The sequence below is a fragment of the Scomber scombrus genome, chromosome 14, assembly GCF_963691925.1.
Source record: "Scomber scombrus chromosome 14, fScoSco1.1, whole genome shotgun sequence".
Lineage (NCBI taxonomy): Eukaryota > Metazoa > Chordata > Actinopteri > Scombriformes > Scombridae > Scomber > Scomber scombrus.
Genome location: NC_084983.1, coordinates 10,283,586 through 10,299,200, shown reverse-complemented (window position 1 = coordinate 10,299,200; position 15,615 = coordinate 10,283,586). Strand labels below are relative to the sequence as shown.

Sequence of the window (15,615 nt, the reverse complement as noted above, 5' to 3'; positions counted from 1 at the left end):
AAAATGAACTGTTCATTAAGCTAAATTACTTTTTTTGCCAGATAACTTATTTACACTACTCTTTGCTCTGTGTTCTGTTCAGAGCATCAAATAAGCCCTCTCAGTTTTGATATATTCTGCTGAGATTAAGGTCTGCTCAGAGTTGTACTCCGCATCGGACCTTTAGGGTAGAGATGACTTCATCCCCCTTCTTGTTGATGGTGATGGAGTAACGGGGGTTTCTCTCAGCGTCGATGACGGTGTCCCCTCTCTCCCAGCGGATGATGATCGGCTGTTCGCCCCGCGCTGTGCAGTTCAGCTCCTTGGTCTGGCCCTTCCTCGCCATGGTGGTGTTGGGGTGGCTGGTGATCATGGCAGGAACTGAGCAGAATCACAGATACATGTCAGTGTGACGAATAGTATTATATGGAGTAATGAGACGAGGGAACAGAGATGTTGTATTGGAAACCGAGGATATATTACAGATGTATATCTCTATTTCTGCCCTTCGTTCTCCATTTTAATTTCACGCTTCAAGCCCCGCTAGCCCCCTTGCATCCCCCCTCCCTGACTGCCTTCTTCCTCTCCTCTCTCCATATTCCTCCTCCATTCCTCAGACATAGATTATTGATTTTAGGAGTTCCTGCGGTTTTGTTTTCATCACTAATTCATCTGCCCTTTTTACACCACCAAACATTCAGGAGCACATAGACTGGCAGCCGGAACACATCAATCAATAGCAAAGACAACCCCAGTTAAGGATATACAGGACAGATACAAGGTTTTTGTTAGGTTCAGTACAGGCCGCACTAGCCTGGGGCAAAAGTGCATCTTAGAAGAGTTGATTCCCCACCAAAAAAGCTCAGACTTGACTCTGAATACAGTATGTGCAATCCTGGAGCTGTGGTTATGAAAGGAACTGTGCTCAAACCAAAAAGAGAATGATTGACACTTACTTTTGACGGTGAGGATCATGCTCTTACTGATGTCTGAGCCCACTCCGTTGGAGGCCTGACAAAGGTAGTACCCGCGGTCGTCCTCAAGCACATGTCGGATGAGCAGAGAGCCGTTTGACATGATCTGGATACGGCCAGTTAGAGGGACTGGGTGGTACTGCTGAGGGTTTCCTACACCTGCGCAACACAAAGCAAATGTATGTCACTGCCTTCATTTTTCTTTGTTTATTTGAGTTTATTTGTTCATTTGTGCTGATTTTTACCTTTGGCATGTTTCCACATGACTTTTGGAGGTGGGTAACCCTCCACAGAGCAGTTGAGGACTCCAGCTTTGCCATAGATACAATCCTGGTTGTTGGGCTGCACCACAAAACGTGGTGGCACTGAGAGACAAAAAGTTTTATTAAGATTAACTTAAATGAAGGAAAATCTTACACTACTGTAAAATGGGAATGTTCTTAAAATAACATACAGTTCTAAGCTCCATCTGCTCATTAGCTACCACATCACATCTGACCTAATTCATCATCATGTCAGTCTCCGCTCGCTCAATCCCTCACCAGTAACAATCAACTGTCTTTCCCAGCTGACAGTGGCGGCAGCGTTGCTGGCGATGCAGGTGTAGTTTCCGTTGTGCTTCAGTGTCACCTTGGAGATTTGCAGGGAGCTCATGAACTCTTTGGTCTCTATTGCAACGCCAGAGGCGGAGCCTGGCACGATGAGCTGGCCGTCTTTGTGCCAGGTGATGCGTATGGGCATGTCCCCAGATGACACCACACAAGCGATGTACATGAGCTTCCCCACTGAGGTAGAGGGGATATCGAAGGGCTGGATGAGCGGTGGCACTGGGGGAGAGAGGAAGAGTTAGTGGAATAAAGGCAGCGATAGACGTGTAAGAGTGGCAGTGTGGCCATCTGGAGCAATGCTGAGAGAGAGAGAGAAGGTCATTGGCCAGTGCCCCCCCCTCCTCCCTTCAAACCCCATCTCCTGCAGCCCATAATAGCTGCTCTGGTTAGAGTCCAATTGGCAGGAGAAAGTCATTCCGTTGCCATAGTAATGGAGGTTGGGGTGGGGGTACTACAGCTGAGACATCTGGGGGATTTAATCTAGGCTTCATTATTATTCATCTAATTAAATCAGAGACACACTCACACGCAGGCGCATGCACACACCCTTAAACACCTCTGCAGCTGCCCTGCTACCATCGTTACCCAACTCACAGACAAAACAACATACATACACACACTGAATCATGAATGTATCCTAACACATACAAATCTACCTCTGTGATACAGGTATTCTGATATCCAGGAATATTTTTGCTACAATGCTAATGCTAACATCTACTGCACACATCAAGATTGTTTTTTACCAACCCGATGAGTCGAAGAACAAACTTTTGGTCATGTCAGCTTTCTTTAGACATATTACTTCCTCACTACTGTTTTGAGACATTTTGTATTCTGGAAACAGTGATTGTGCAACTGCTCATAATATGCAGAAAAACTGTGAAGGTACAGCACATCCCAATCAGGTGGATGTGTCACTCCATCTCAATTGTAACCTCATTTTTGCTTTATTTTTCCCTAAAAATGTTTCCCTGTGCAGTTTTATCCTTTGGAATCTGTTCCTCTCTTCTTCTTACCTTTGACAGCGACATGGACAGTCTGGTTGATTGACACCTGGGGCTGGATCAGAACGCTACACAAGTAGGTGCCCTCGTCCGCGCCCTTCTGCACATCCGTCAGCCGCAGGGTGCCATTCTCAAACACAACTTGACGATGATTATCAGGCAGCTGCATGCCGTCCTTCAGCCACTTGATAGAGTAATAAGGGTAGCCAATCACACGGCACGTTATGTAGGTATTCCTGCCTGCTACTGCGGTGATGTCCCGCATGGGTCTGATTCGGGGCGGACCTGGAGACACAGGGAAGAGAGGGAGGGGATGGAGGGAGGAGGCCGAGAGAGACACAGAGGTCGGAGAGAGGGGCAGATGAGGTGAGGGAGGTCATGGCAGAGTCAGGGTGCAGCCACGGAGCCAGGAGGTGAAGAGATAATGGTTGAGGGATAGAGTGATTGGGGCAAGTTGAGAGGTGGAGAGGGAGGTTAGTTATGCTCCCTTTGCTAAAACCTGATTGAGGATAAGTGTTGATTTTTTTCACCTACTCATATATTCTGGGTATCTAAGTGATTTTGTTTATTTCTGAATTACAGACTAGATAGATAGATAGATAGATAGATAGATAGATAGATAGATAGATAGATAGATAGATAGATAGATAGATAGATAGATAGATAGATAGATAGATGCATGTATTGTAAGTGTGTGTCAAATGCAAAATTATCTATGCCTCTCACTATCCCTCATGTGTTTGTATAGAGTCAGGTGTAGAGTGCATTTATATTGAAAAGCAGACAGGCACCTCTTACGTTTATGCGCGCTTGGTACTCGGCGCTACCGGCCGAGTTGCGTGCGACGCAACGATACACTCCTCCATCTCGAATGAGCGGGCTGCTGACGTTGACGTGTGACACGGTCAGGCCATCAGACAGGGTGTACTGGCTGGTCTTGTAGGTGGAGTCTCGCACCACAGGCTCATCGTCCAGCGTCCAGGTGATGGAAGGGGGCGGGGCTCCTTTAGCCGAACACATAAGGGAGAAGGGCTCGCCGGGGTTCACCACCCGCTCGCTGAAGGAAGACACGATACGAGGAGTACCATCTGGGTGGAGAAACAGAGAGACAAAGAGACAAAATAGAAAAAGGACATGGTGAGGGGATCTGAGAGGAAATCATCAAGTTCAATAACAGGGCTTAAAATCTGCTTATGCTGATATTGTGTGTTTATTTGATAACAGACATCCCAGCTGTGTTTTATTTATGGACCTATTAATGACATTTTGTAATGGCAAACAATTCATGCACCAATATTCAAATGAAGACTCCAACAGTAAAAGTAGAACCTTTAAATGTTAAGACTGTGGTTTGCTGTTACAGCGCTGTAATAAAATGCCTGCTGCATCCCTGTTTATACAGCATCTGTACTTGTTTACTTCTCTGAGAGTCTGTGTCCACATACCCTCTAGCAGAATAATGGAAAAGTCCTGAGCAGTGTGGCCCTTGCGGGAAGCGAAGCACTGGTAGGCCCCAGAGTGGAACTTCTGTGCCGCAGTGATCTGCAGCGTGTCGTTGTGTTGTCCCTGGATGGAGATGTGCTGGTCGGGGACGATGGGCTCTGTGTTCCTGTACCAGGTGATGGTGTATTCTGGAGAGCCCTCCACAGTGCAGGTGAAGAACAGTGTGCTGCTGATGCCAGTTTTCAGATTCTTAGGGGACAAGGTCACTCGTAACGGATCTGAGAGAAGGATGCATGAGGTCAGAAAACATGTCCCAAAGTTCAGTTGAAGACATTTGCAGACAAAAAACATTAAAACATACATTTTTTTAACTTTTGGTAGTAAGTTTTGGAGTTGCTTAAGAAATTACTTTTTATTTTCCATGTGGCATTATTCAAACTTGATGTTTTTGACATTATCTAAAGGGTTTTCTGTCATAAATGTAATTATAAAATGTTATGGTACCACTGTGCAATCAATCATAAAAGGGTTTATTAGTTGTTGTTGACCAATTTATTGGTGTCAAATAACTCAGTTATGCTTCACAAGGCAATGATCATCCATGAGGTAAAAATACCTTTTAGGCTGCAAGGTTTTTCTGTTCCTGTTTCGCAAGAGTTTATTATTCTTGTAAAACATTATTTATTTAATTATTTATAAATCCTTTACAGATATGCCTTGTTGTAAAGTGATACCAATTTTATCATTTCTTAAGTGACTGTAACATCATTCAACTGGGCTCAAAACGTGACATATGGATTCATGCATACAGCGGGCATTTACATTCACAGAGAAATGGAGAAGGAGAGAGAGCACAATCAGTGGTGGTGACTCAATCATCTCGACGCACTCATTAAAAAAGCAGCTGGAGATATCTCTTCACATCTCCGTCCACTTGTGTGTGTAAGTGTGTCTGTGTGAATGTGTTTTTGTGTGTGAGACACAGTGTGTGTATGTGTGTGAGTGTGTGTGCAAATGTCAGTGAGCAATAAGGCAGCTGGTGGTGTGTGCTGGGGGGCATTGCTGTGCCTCCCAACCCCCCCTCACCCTGTCAGAGTCACAGAGTGTACTGCCATGATGTGCCCACTGGCAAAGCCTACCGCCTCTCTATTCTCTGCCTCTGTCTCGCCTTCTCCCGCTCTTTGTTTCTTTGTATACTTTACACAATGTACATTTATCTCCGCCTCTTTTATTATCTTGTTATTACATTGTTGATAATGTCATTCCAGCAGTGTCTGGATGTCTGATCGTCCCCTCTTTGACCCCTTGTCTTTATCTCCATCTTCCTCACCCTCCTCCTTTCTCTCTGATGGTGAATGGTGCTGGCAGCTCTGTTACGGATTCGGTCTCAGTCAATTACAGCCCTGTCTTCCCGTTTTGAGACTTGATATGACGGGGCATCATACAGCTCACATGTTTGTTACAGACACACTCTAGGTGCGATTTATGTGTGTGCCTCAAACCAAAAGAAGGATAGGAGTTTGTGAGTGTGTGTGTGTATTTCAGGCTGATTCACTAAAAAGACAGCGTGGGAGTGTGTCAGATTGTTTGCAAATGTGTGTGTGTGTGTGTGTGTGTGTGTGTGTGTGTGTGTGTGTGTGTGTAGAAGTGCTTACACACCTATCACATGAAGCTGCCCGGACACCTCCTTTGAGCCAAAACTGTTGGTGACCTCGCATGCATAGCTGCCGCTGTCCTCCTGCCTCAGGTCACTGATGGTCAGCCCTGTCAAACGCCGTGTCCAGCGGGCATCTGAGGGCAGTGGGCGACCATCTTTCAGCCAGCGCACAGTAGGGCTGGGGTAACCTCCCGCTGTGCAGGGGAGCTCGATACTCTGGCCTGCATACACCTCCCCTGCTTGGAAACTGTCCAGGATGGTGGGAGAGGACTCGTTGGGGTCTGGGGGGCAAAGATGTGATCATTATTTTGTCGAGACGAAAAAAAATATCAGACTAACATGAGTAAATTAGACAGAGAGGAAAGCAAAGCTGCTCACCCATTACGGAGAGCCTGGCTCCATTGCTTTGGCGCGTCTCGCCGCTGTACTTATGCTTGGTGATGCACCGGTATGTGGAGAGGGCATCCTCCTTCTGAACATCAGAGATGTAAAGAGCCCCGAAGGAGGTCAGCGAGAACCTGTTACCTGAGAAAAACACATTCAGTGAAGACATATATTAATTTCCCCAAAGGAAAACTGCAGAAACATCCAGTGAAAATCCTGCACTAAGATGATCGTTCTGGTACAGATCCATTGTGCTCATTGCAAAACCTTATTGTGCTAAGAACAAACAGCTGCCTGAACAGTTGGCACTACCTGCCTGATAATATTGCTTGCCAAAACTTGGCACTCTTTTAAGGCGTGGAGGACACACAGCGGTCACTTACACCACCCACAGATAAAGCAAAGACAGATTTACTATCCTTCTGCACACAATGTAAAACACTTAGGCACCGCATTATCTACGCCAAACTGACTAACATTCATACAAGTGCAGTGTAACAAAAATGGAAGGCCAAAGATCAAGTGTGCCACTATGTGATGGGAGCGGCTTGTTTTCATGCTGTGCTCACTGAATGGAGGAAGAGAGTGAAACCAGAAGCAGAAGGACATAGAGGAGTAATGATCACTAGTCCGTTTAGACAGGTATGCTCTCTGAAATTGTCAATATTACATATTTAATCTTGCATAAATACAAATGTATTCACATACATCATTTTGCTTAGTATTTGTTTTTGTGTTTTCTTGAATTCCTTGATCCTTATTCCCAAACTCTAAAACTCAGCATGCTATCAAAAAAAACAAACAACCATTGTCCAGATTCACTGACAAGCACCAGTCTCCCAGCTCAAGTCTGACATATTTTAAAAGGTTTAAACAGAACACTAAGCTTTAACTATCACCAGTATTAACAGTCGACCATGTCACTGGGTCCAAACAGACCAACAGCTGGATTGGCTGCCTTCATGTGTACCTGTGTATTTATCAGTGTTTTATCTACAATGTCTGTGTTTGTCAGAATCTTGCAGAGGGTTGAGCAAGCGTGATGAAAGTAGCAGTTATGGACTGTGCATGTGTTTACATGGAATATACTGTATGACCCGAGAGGAGGCACAGGCTGCAATTTCACCGCAGCCTTTGTTTGCCCCCCAGAATGAAGCATTACAGGATAATAAGCACTTTAAGACCGCTACTCCCACAACACTGACATCTCGCCTGTCACAACACTCTGACATAGGCAGAGAGAGCGAGAGAGAGAGAGAGAGAGAGAGAGAGAGAGTCAGCTAGATCTGTCAAAACCACACTTTCTGTCTTAAACAGGGGGCTGAATTCATTCCGTCTGCAGGGACACGCTGCTGATTCAATCACATTATTTCCCTCACTCTCTGTCCATCTTAACTGAGTGGCTTGTTCTGAGAATCAGTCCATCTTCTGTCGACTCTCTTCATCTCTTTGTGTGAACCCTTGTCTGTCTCACCCTTTTCCTCTCGCTCTCTCTCAGCCTCTTCCTCCCAGTCTCCAAGCAGAGTGGCAGACAGAGTAAAATATTAATTACTAAATCACTGTGCTCCCTCAGCTTTTATTCATGCTGACTTGACTAGATAACGAGAAACAGAGCCCAATGTGCATTAAACGCACACACACACACATACAGCTGCAGCAAAATATACAGACATGCATACATGCGGGTGCTCTGAATAAAAAAAAAGGGTGCAGTCAGTGTTGCATAATGTTGTTTTTCACTTGTGCCACCCTTACATTACACTTCAATGTCATAGTCTCTCTCTAGAGGTATCACAGTTTGATTTGCCAAGATTGAAATTTTTACACATACCTGTTGTATGCCCTAATTTAACTCATCCATATTCATCAGGCATCTAGACTTATGTCTCAAACGTACATCTTTTTATTTCAACTGATCGGAGGAAAGACATGAACTGCACAGACGAAGGACTTCACCAAAAACTAAACAAACTGAGACATACAAATTTGTGCAAGATTTAAAGCCTGTACAACTTTTCTGGTATGTTGACCTGGGTTCTAGCAGTGGTCTTTTAATAGCAATCAAAACTATCATTTGAACATTTTGGTTTGCATACGCCATGAACTACGAAACCAAAGGGACCATTAGTTTTTCAAAAAATGGACCTACTGTATAAAAAGGCTCTGAAAGGACTATTTGGTGGTTTACTGTGCATATTTTTTTTATCAAGTATAAATGGCAATTTAAAGAGTCTTTTCACCCAGAAAGAGGCTTTTTGAAAGAAGCTGCACTGCCATAAGGGTTGGCACACATTATTGGATTTTGCATGAGGGTTGATCAGAGTCTCAGTGAGACCCATTCATGGAAAAGACACACATTTTTTCATTCATTCAGGCGGGTCCAGAGGGGACATTTTTTCCTACTGGATCAGGAAATAAGGTGTATTTTTTATGGAAAAAAGTGAAAAGTCTTTACAAAATGCTAAACATATATTTAAAAACCGAGAAACAAAATACTTGAATTTCGCATTTATACTACTTTTAGAAAGTTTCCTATAGTGAAAAACGAGTTTAATTCCCTACAACCCTCCCATGTTTTTTCTAGCTGTAGTTGCTTTTACAAGCAATGCACAGTAGCACACCTCTTCAATTAAGTCAGACTATCATGTGCAATTTTAGTCCTTTATGTGTCTACCATTATGCGTTTGGTTACACACATTTTTTTGATGCTGATTCAAATCCACAGATTGGTTAAAAGGGGAATATAAATGAACTACGCCCATGAGCAAGGCACTTAAAATCCAACTGCTGTAGTGACTACATGCTCAGGGGTGTGACTGTGTGTGCACTGCAACTGACTGGGGCATTACTCAAATTAATCGTACGTCCTTAGCGAACCTTTCTTGTGTAATAAAGGTTCGCTTTCATTTTATTTTCTAATCCGACAAAATGCCTGCGGACTCGCACACTCACAACAGGCCAGACCTGCTGCTATGACAAATTCCAAAGTGGAGGAAGGAAAAAGGAAAAATAATGGAAGTATAAATGTGAAAGAGAGAATAAGAAAAAATAAAAGCAAGACAGAGTCTATAAATAGGATATATACTGTAGTCCAAGACTGTGTGCGTACACTGTGTGTGTGTGTGTGTGTGTGTGTGTGAGTTAGTAGCAGCCTCATTTTCTCACATGCAAATGAAGGCGTCGGCGCAAAGATAACGAGGCCCATATTTCCACCTCCTCAGTGGGGCCATTATTTATTGATGCTCTGCATCTTTCCCCCTCCCTCCTACTCTCACGCTTTCTTCATCCTCTCCCTGTTGCTAGGGTCTTCTCACCGCCATCCTGTTACAATTTCCGTGTACTCTCAGCAATTATTAAAGCACAACGTGTTTACAATCATCAAGGACGAAACCGTGGAACCCACTGGGTTGTGTAACTGCAAAAATCATAACAGTGAATTGATGGCAGAAGTTAAGAAATTAATGAAATAAATAGTGTCACAATGAAGTTGCTAAATGTAGCTCAGCTCCAGATGTAAAAAGCTTTGGTATCTAATTGCAAATATATTGAAAAAAATCTACAACATAGGTTTGCTCATTCTGGTGCTTTGCTGGTTTCAAAGGTTTAGTACCTTTAAATAAGGACATTACATTGAATTTATTTAGCTTTTAAACCTTCAGGAATACGATCAGCTGTGTTAGATGTCTAAATGAGGCTGTGAGTCTCACCTCCTTTCAGAAAGTAGTTTAAAAAAATACTTGGGGCCTGGTCATTAGCAGTTTTATGTGCTGGTCTGAAACTAACTTCTCTACTCTCAACAGGAAACTAATTTAGCTCTTGGAAGTGAATCTGACCTACATGCTTTAGATGGGCGAATTTCCACAGTATCAGGACTTGTCTATTTTAGGAGGCAACCTTTTTAATCTCTTAGCAGGAATGACAACCTGTACGAAAAACAGTTTTTCTTGTGTGTGAAAATGAACATGCAGCAGTTATAGCTTTAAGTAAAAATACTGGTATTCCTGTGGGAGTTCCCAGTATGGACCCCATATCTAATCAGTTTGGAAAAGGCTAATGAGCTATCGAACTCGCATCCCTGTTTTCCTTCTGGCAGATCACTACAATCCGATCCCTGGAGTCTTCATCTTACTCAACACTGGTGATGGTCAAAGGCAGTGGTTCCTTGCCTTGAAGGGGTTTCCCAGTTAAATGAAGGTTAGTGTATTTTCTCTGCTTGTTATGATGACTAGAAGTTAGCACAAGGAGAAAATGTGCCAAAACAACTGAGGGTCAGATGTTTCCCTCCTCCACAAACTGACTATATTGTAATTCGTCAGATTGATGCCTACAGTGTAATATGTTTATCCTTTATAGAGTTGTGATCTAAAGTCAGCAGCTTGGAAGGAAATCGACATTAAAGACTCATTTAAAAGATTATCTAAAGGTTTTATTTTCCTGCATTAAAACCCAGCTGCAGATTAATTATACATTTTCATACATGTTTCAAGGTCAAGGAAAAAATGGAAAGTTGTTTTCACTGTCAATTTCTGAGGTATCACTATAGTGACATGTTACTGAAATACCTACATATCACCTGAGGCTTTAATATGAGGTGATAAACATCCCATATTTTATTACACATAGCATATGTCTGCCTTTGAAACTGATACAATATGAAGAGCAAAAAATAAGCAATGTGGTGATTTTGTAGCCCTACTAAGCAATTTAAAAAAATAAAAACTATGTGCAGTTGTTCTAAACATTCATTGCTGTCAACAATTCCTCCTCAGTAAACTGGTTTATTTTCACCAGTAAACCTTCAAAAGAGGAGTAAAGTAAAGTGAGACATTTTTGTAGATGTAACTTTAATGATTTTTTTTTTTTTAAAAGGCTATGTTTTATTTATGTATTTCATAAGCAGAGCAGTTAATTGATGTAAACTTGGTGGCGGACAAGCATTTTGACAACCTGGTTTGAGATCCAAATATTCCCAAAACACTGATACATGCATGAGTGCAAGAACACAAATGAACATGAACATGAAAGTTTAGTTAACATGCTGTAATTTGGCTAACAAAATGAAGATTATGTCCCTCTGAATGTTTCAAGTTTTTAATAAAATGGGGCGATACTCTGATTTTGACGTTGAAATTGCATTCTGTATGTCTGCCTTACTCTTGCTCTCAACGGCAAGTTGCAGAGAGGAATTTGAAAGAAGGTGAGAAGAGAGAGGGGAGGAGGGACGGATCAAAGACTTGTGACTGTCACAGAAAGAAGAAGAAAGAAAAAAAAAGCAGCGTATTCCGGAGATATTCTCTGCGGTGCTCACAAATGCAGACATGCTATGCACACACACACACACACACACACACACACACACACACACACACACACACACACACACACACACACACACACACACACACACTCAACCAACCAGGCTTAAAATAGGACAAAAAATATTTCCCTGCTGGAACGAAAAACAATAAACTATGCTATAAAATTAGCACTGTGGAGTCAGTGAATGGCAGAGGTCCAGTTTTGCAGCAGAGGAATGTGTTAAAGCAAAAAAATCTGCACTGCCGGACTGAGACTTGATTTAGAATGAGTGGAGGCAGAAGGAAAAGACGGTAGAGGAGAAAACCAAAAAGGGAAAGATGGAGAACAGAGAGGAAAACTGTGGAGGAGATAACAGTCCATGTCTGTGTGCTCCCCTCCTTTCAAACCTTTATGCAAAAAAAAGGGGTGTTGCATCTGTATTCAAAGCGAGCGCCCACTCCACCCTCCCGTTGCTCTCTCCGCTGTGTACATTAAAAGCCCAAGTAGAAGCAGGTGTCAGCCAATTAAATATATACACTTTCCTGGCTTTTATTCTGCTGAACACTTACTTAAGATCTATGAATGGCACCCTCTTAACTCCTTTCAATTCACATTCAAAGCAGGTTTTATTGGCACAACTGATGTGCAACAACTAATTGTGCAATGGGAGCCCACCCCTCTGCATCTCCTCCATAAAAGAGACTTTGTTAACACGACCGAACTGTTCAGACGGAGCACGAGTCACGCTGCCAGTTCAGGCTACACTGCATGAGCAATATTCTGAATCTCAGTGCTCAATTCTCTCTTTCCCCCTCTTCTCTTCTTCTTGAAGGGGGCGAGACGCAGGACGTTGCAGGGGCAGAAGGAGAAGAAGAAGCCGCGGCTTTGTCATGTTTTCATTAAAAAGCCACGCTTCACTGTCTAATCCTAACTGCTGTCCTCTTTCCTAACCAATTCTGACTGCTTACCTCATCTTTCAATCATGCCCTCTCTGCCTGGCCCTTTCCCGCTGTGTTGTGCTGTACACCGACTCACCGTGAGTAAAGGGGACGCTGGAAAGTTGTGGGGGGGGGGGGGGGGAGACTAAGGTGAGGAGCAGACAAAGGTGGAGGTTGAGGAGAGGCAAGGGAGAGCGGCAGAGCAGACAGACGGAGCAGAGTCCAGTTTCCACTGCGATGGGACCACGTCTCTTCTGCTCCACTGGCTGCTCTGTCCCAATTTGCCCTGTGTGACTTTAAACAGTAAACACTGGGGGAGGGGATGATGCGGAGAGGTGTTGGGGTGGGGGCGGCCTGTGGAGAGGCTGAGCGGACAGTAGGGGACAGACATAAAAACAGTTCGTATGCAAAAGACGTTGTTTGCGTACATATAACTCAACGCAACACACTGCAGAGACGCCATGTTCCCCCCCATAAACCCGTCCAAACCAGACAGGCAGACGATGCTGCATAAAGCTAAATGGACCATCTCAGATAGAGGGAGCGCTGAGGAGATTAAGCATCAGTAGAGGCATCAGAGGAAACGAGGGATGGAGGGGAAAGAGGGTGGGAGGATAGGAGAGAAATGGTGAGAGATGTAGAAATAGGACTCCATTATTCATGACGTGTGTTTTATGTGCTTGGTGACATCTGGGACAGCGGTGATAATGAGAGTCCCAGGAGAGAGAAACAACACACACACACACACACACACACACACACACACACACACACACACACACACACACACACACACACATATGCACCACACTATACAAAAAGTGTATAACTATGGTCCAAACACCTACCCTCAACTGGATATCTCATTGACTCCTATTGAACTTTTAATTGCATGTGGACTAAGGCTTAAACACTGAAGTCGCTCTGTTCTTAAAGAAGATGTCACTGAGTGAAAAGTAAACATCCAGCGGCTGAGCTCTCGCCCCTCCACCTTGTTATGATTTAACCACAGATAAGAGACAGAGCTGGATATATGGTGTGTGTCGGCCATCGTATGCGCGCGTGTGTGTTTGTGTGGTGTGTGTGTTTGTGCAGCAGTTAAGCCCTTTCTCTCGCTCTCTATCTCTCTCCATGCTGGGCAATGACACTCCTCTGCCACCAGCACTCTAATAGGGAGGGACCAGGCAGCTCACAGTGCTGCTAATGCAGCTCACTGCCCCGGGCCATGGGCTAAGCTGGAGTACACCGCATCTTTCACTCAAACACACATACACACACGTACACACACACACACACACACACACACACACACATTTACAGTCTTTCCAAAAGGAACAGTTGAAATCCCCAACTGGAAGCCAAACGACTATAAATACACTCAGAATCAAAGTATCAAATATCACAATCTCACTTTTATCAGAGTCAAATAACAGAAATGATCGTCCACATCAAAATCATTATCATCAGCAGCCAGGAGAAAGTGCTGTGTAAAATCCTCTTTGGTGCTCTTTAGAGGCAGTAATATGGTTTGAAAGTAAATCACCCACTGGCCTCTGCACAACATTCACTGGGTAAAGTTTGCATCTGCATCACATCAGCCAAATGGGAAGACACCCTGATTCAGGTCCAAAAACATGCAGATTAGGTGATTTGGAGACCCTATATTGCTTGTAGGTGTGTTCCTTCACTACTGTATACAGTATGTTTTTAATTTATGCCAGACTGGTTTCCAGTGCAGGTTATACTGGGATAGGCTCCAGCCCACTTGGTTATTGATAATGAGAGGATACATCTCCACTGTTCTCCAGCCTGCTGGATCTCTTATTTTAGGGGTAAAATCTCAAATATGTTTCCTCACTTCTCATCAACTCATCTTGCCATCATCTTGGGATGAAGGTTGATTAATGTATCTGATTACAATGTGGCCTTCTAAAAACAAATCCCATAAACAATGGGTACCTTTACAAACCTGGCAAAGTGTGCATAGTGCTCTGTAACTAGATACAGTATCATCTGATCACATTATCTACTGAATATACATACACTGGACATTAATGTAGACAATGTCACTCTTTACAGGAGACCACCCCACTGTCCTGCAGGTGAATTTCACCTGCACATTATTGAATTTTAATTTTAGAGTGAAACAAATCCTTTTTTGGTCAGACTGACTACAATTTGCTCTGTATCTATCTCTAGAGTCTGTGCTGGACACTGAATCATGAATTTAAGTACTGTGTCACTGTAGAGAGAAACAGAGAGAGTAACAATGTTGAATTATTGACTTGCTTACACATGATATTTTCTATATACATACTAATCCATCGCACCAGAAAACAACAGCAGAGAAATGTTGCACCATTTTTCCTCAGACAAATTTCTAGCCCCAGAGCAGCGTTTTAGATCGGCTCACCTCCTTCACCTTCCCGCCCACCGCAGTCAATCAAGGCCTGCAGTGTTGATCTGGCCTTTATGTGTGTTTGGACAGCTAATAGTGAGGCGGATCAATAGGTCTGATTGAGAGGTCATGTAGGAACATGGCACTTGGATGACCACCAGGGATCCCATTTGATCCCTGATCATGTCTGCTGTCAGTCTCCAGACAACCAGATGCATTCACAGTAACACCGTAAAAAAGAAATCTCTCCATCAGTGCCACTAAAATGTGAAATCTATCACAAAATAAATCACAGTGTGGAATTTTTCTATTGTGGACTGTGGATTAATTACACCTGATTTTGGCATACACCACCTTTTTATTTCCCTTAATTTCCTTATATTATACCGGGAAACAATATGATGAAATACTTTAAAATGCAGGTAACAATGAGTATTAACCATTGCCAAAATGGTGTCAATTTAAACCATTAAATTAAGAAATGTTATGAAGATTAGAGAGAAAATTACTAAGGAGAAGACAGGAATGAGCCGCACAAAGATGGAGGGAGCAAATCAGGACCAAACTTGTTGCCACTGCAGCGAGCCGTTGAGTAAATAAGCATTTCCTTAAATACAATTTCTTAGTAGAGCCTGCTGTAATCTCCCTGCACTAATCCTTCTTTCTCTAGACTAAACAAAAGAGTGGAAGAAAGCGGGAGAAAAGGGGTAAAAACCTCTTTACTCAAATCCTATTTCTTAACCCAATCCATGCCACATAAACCCTCCACTCTCTTTCTCTAAGCCTTCACACAAGCCTTCCAGCTTTCACTTTCCTTAACAACTGCAAGTGTGTGTTAGAGGGGAAGACTTGGGCAATGTGAAGTGCAGATTAACCACTATCTTTTACAGAGCCAGAGAGGAGATATTATTTTGTTACTCTTATCTGAT

At 43.2% G+C, this 15,615-nt stretch overlaps 1 protein-coding gene across 2 annotated transcripts in view; it reads right to left on the bottom strand.

Annotated features, from left to right (window-relative positions):
• LOC133993758 (cell adhesion molecule DSCAML1-like) overlaps window positions 1-15,615 on the bottom strand; it is a 50,145-nt gene that overhangs the window by 16,372 nt on the left and 18,158 nt on the right. For both annotated transcript variants that reach the window (XM_062432815.1, XM_062432816.1), the window contains 9 exons: window positions 6,047-6,193; window positions 5,671-5,949; window positions 4,014-4,289; window positions 3,360-3,656; window positions 2,581-2,853; window positions 1,496-1,780; window positions 1,199-1,318; window positions 936-1,112; window positions 161-360 (listed from right to left, as the gene is read on the bottom strand). In XM_062432815.1, the coding sequence (XP_062288799.1) occupies window positions 161-360; window positions 936-1,112; window positions 1,199-1,318; window positions 1,496-1,780; window positions 2,581-2,853; window positions 3,360-3,656; window positions 4,014-4,289; window positions 5,671-5,949; window positions 6,047-6,193 (2,054 nt within the window). The remainder of the gene's footprint in view (window positions 1-160; window positions 361-935; window positions 1,113-1,198; window positions 1,319-1,495; window positions 1,781-2,580; window positions 2,854-3,359; window positions 3,657-4,013; window positions 4,290-5,670; window positions 5,950-6,046; window positions 6,194-15,615) is intronic.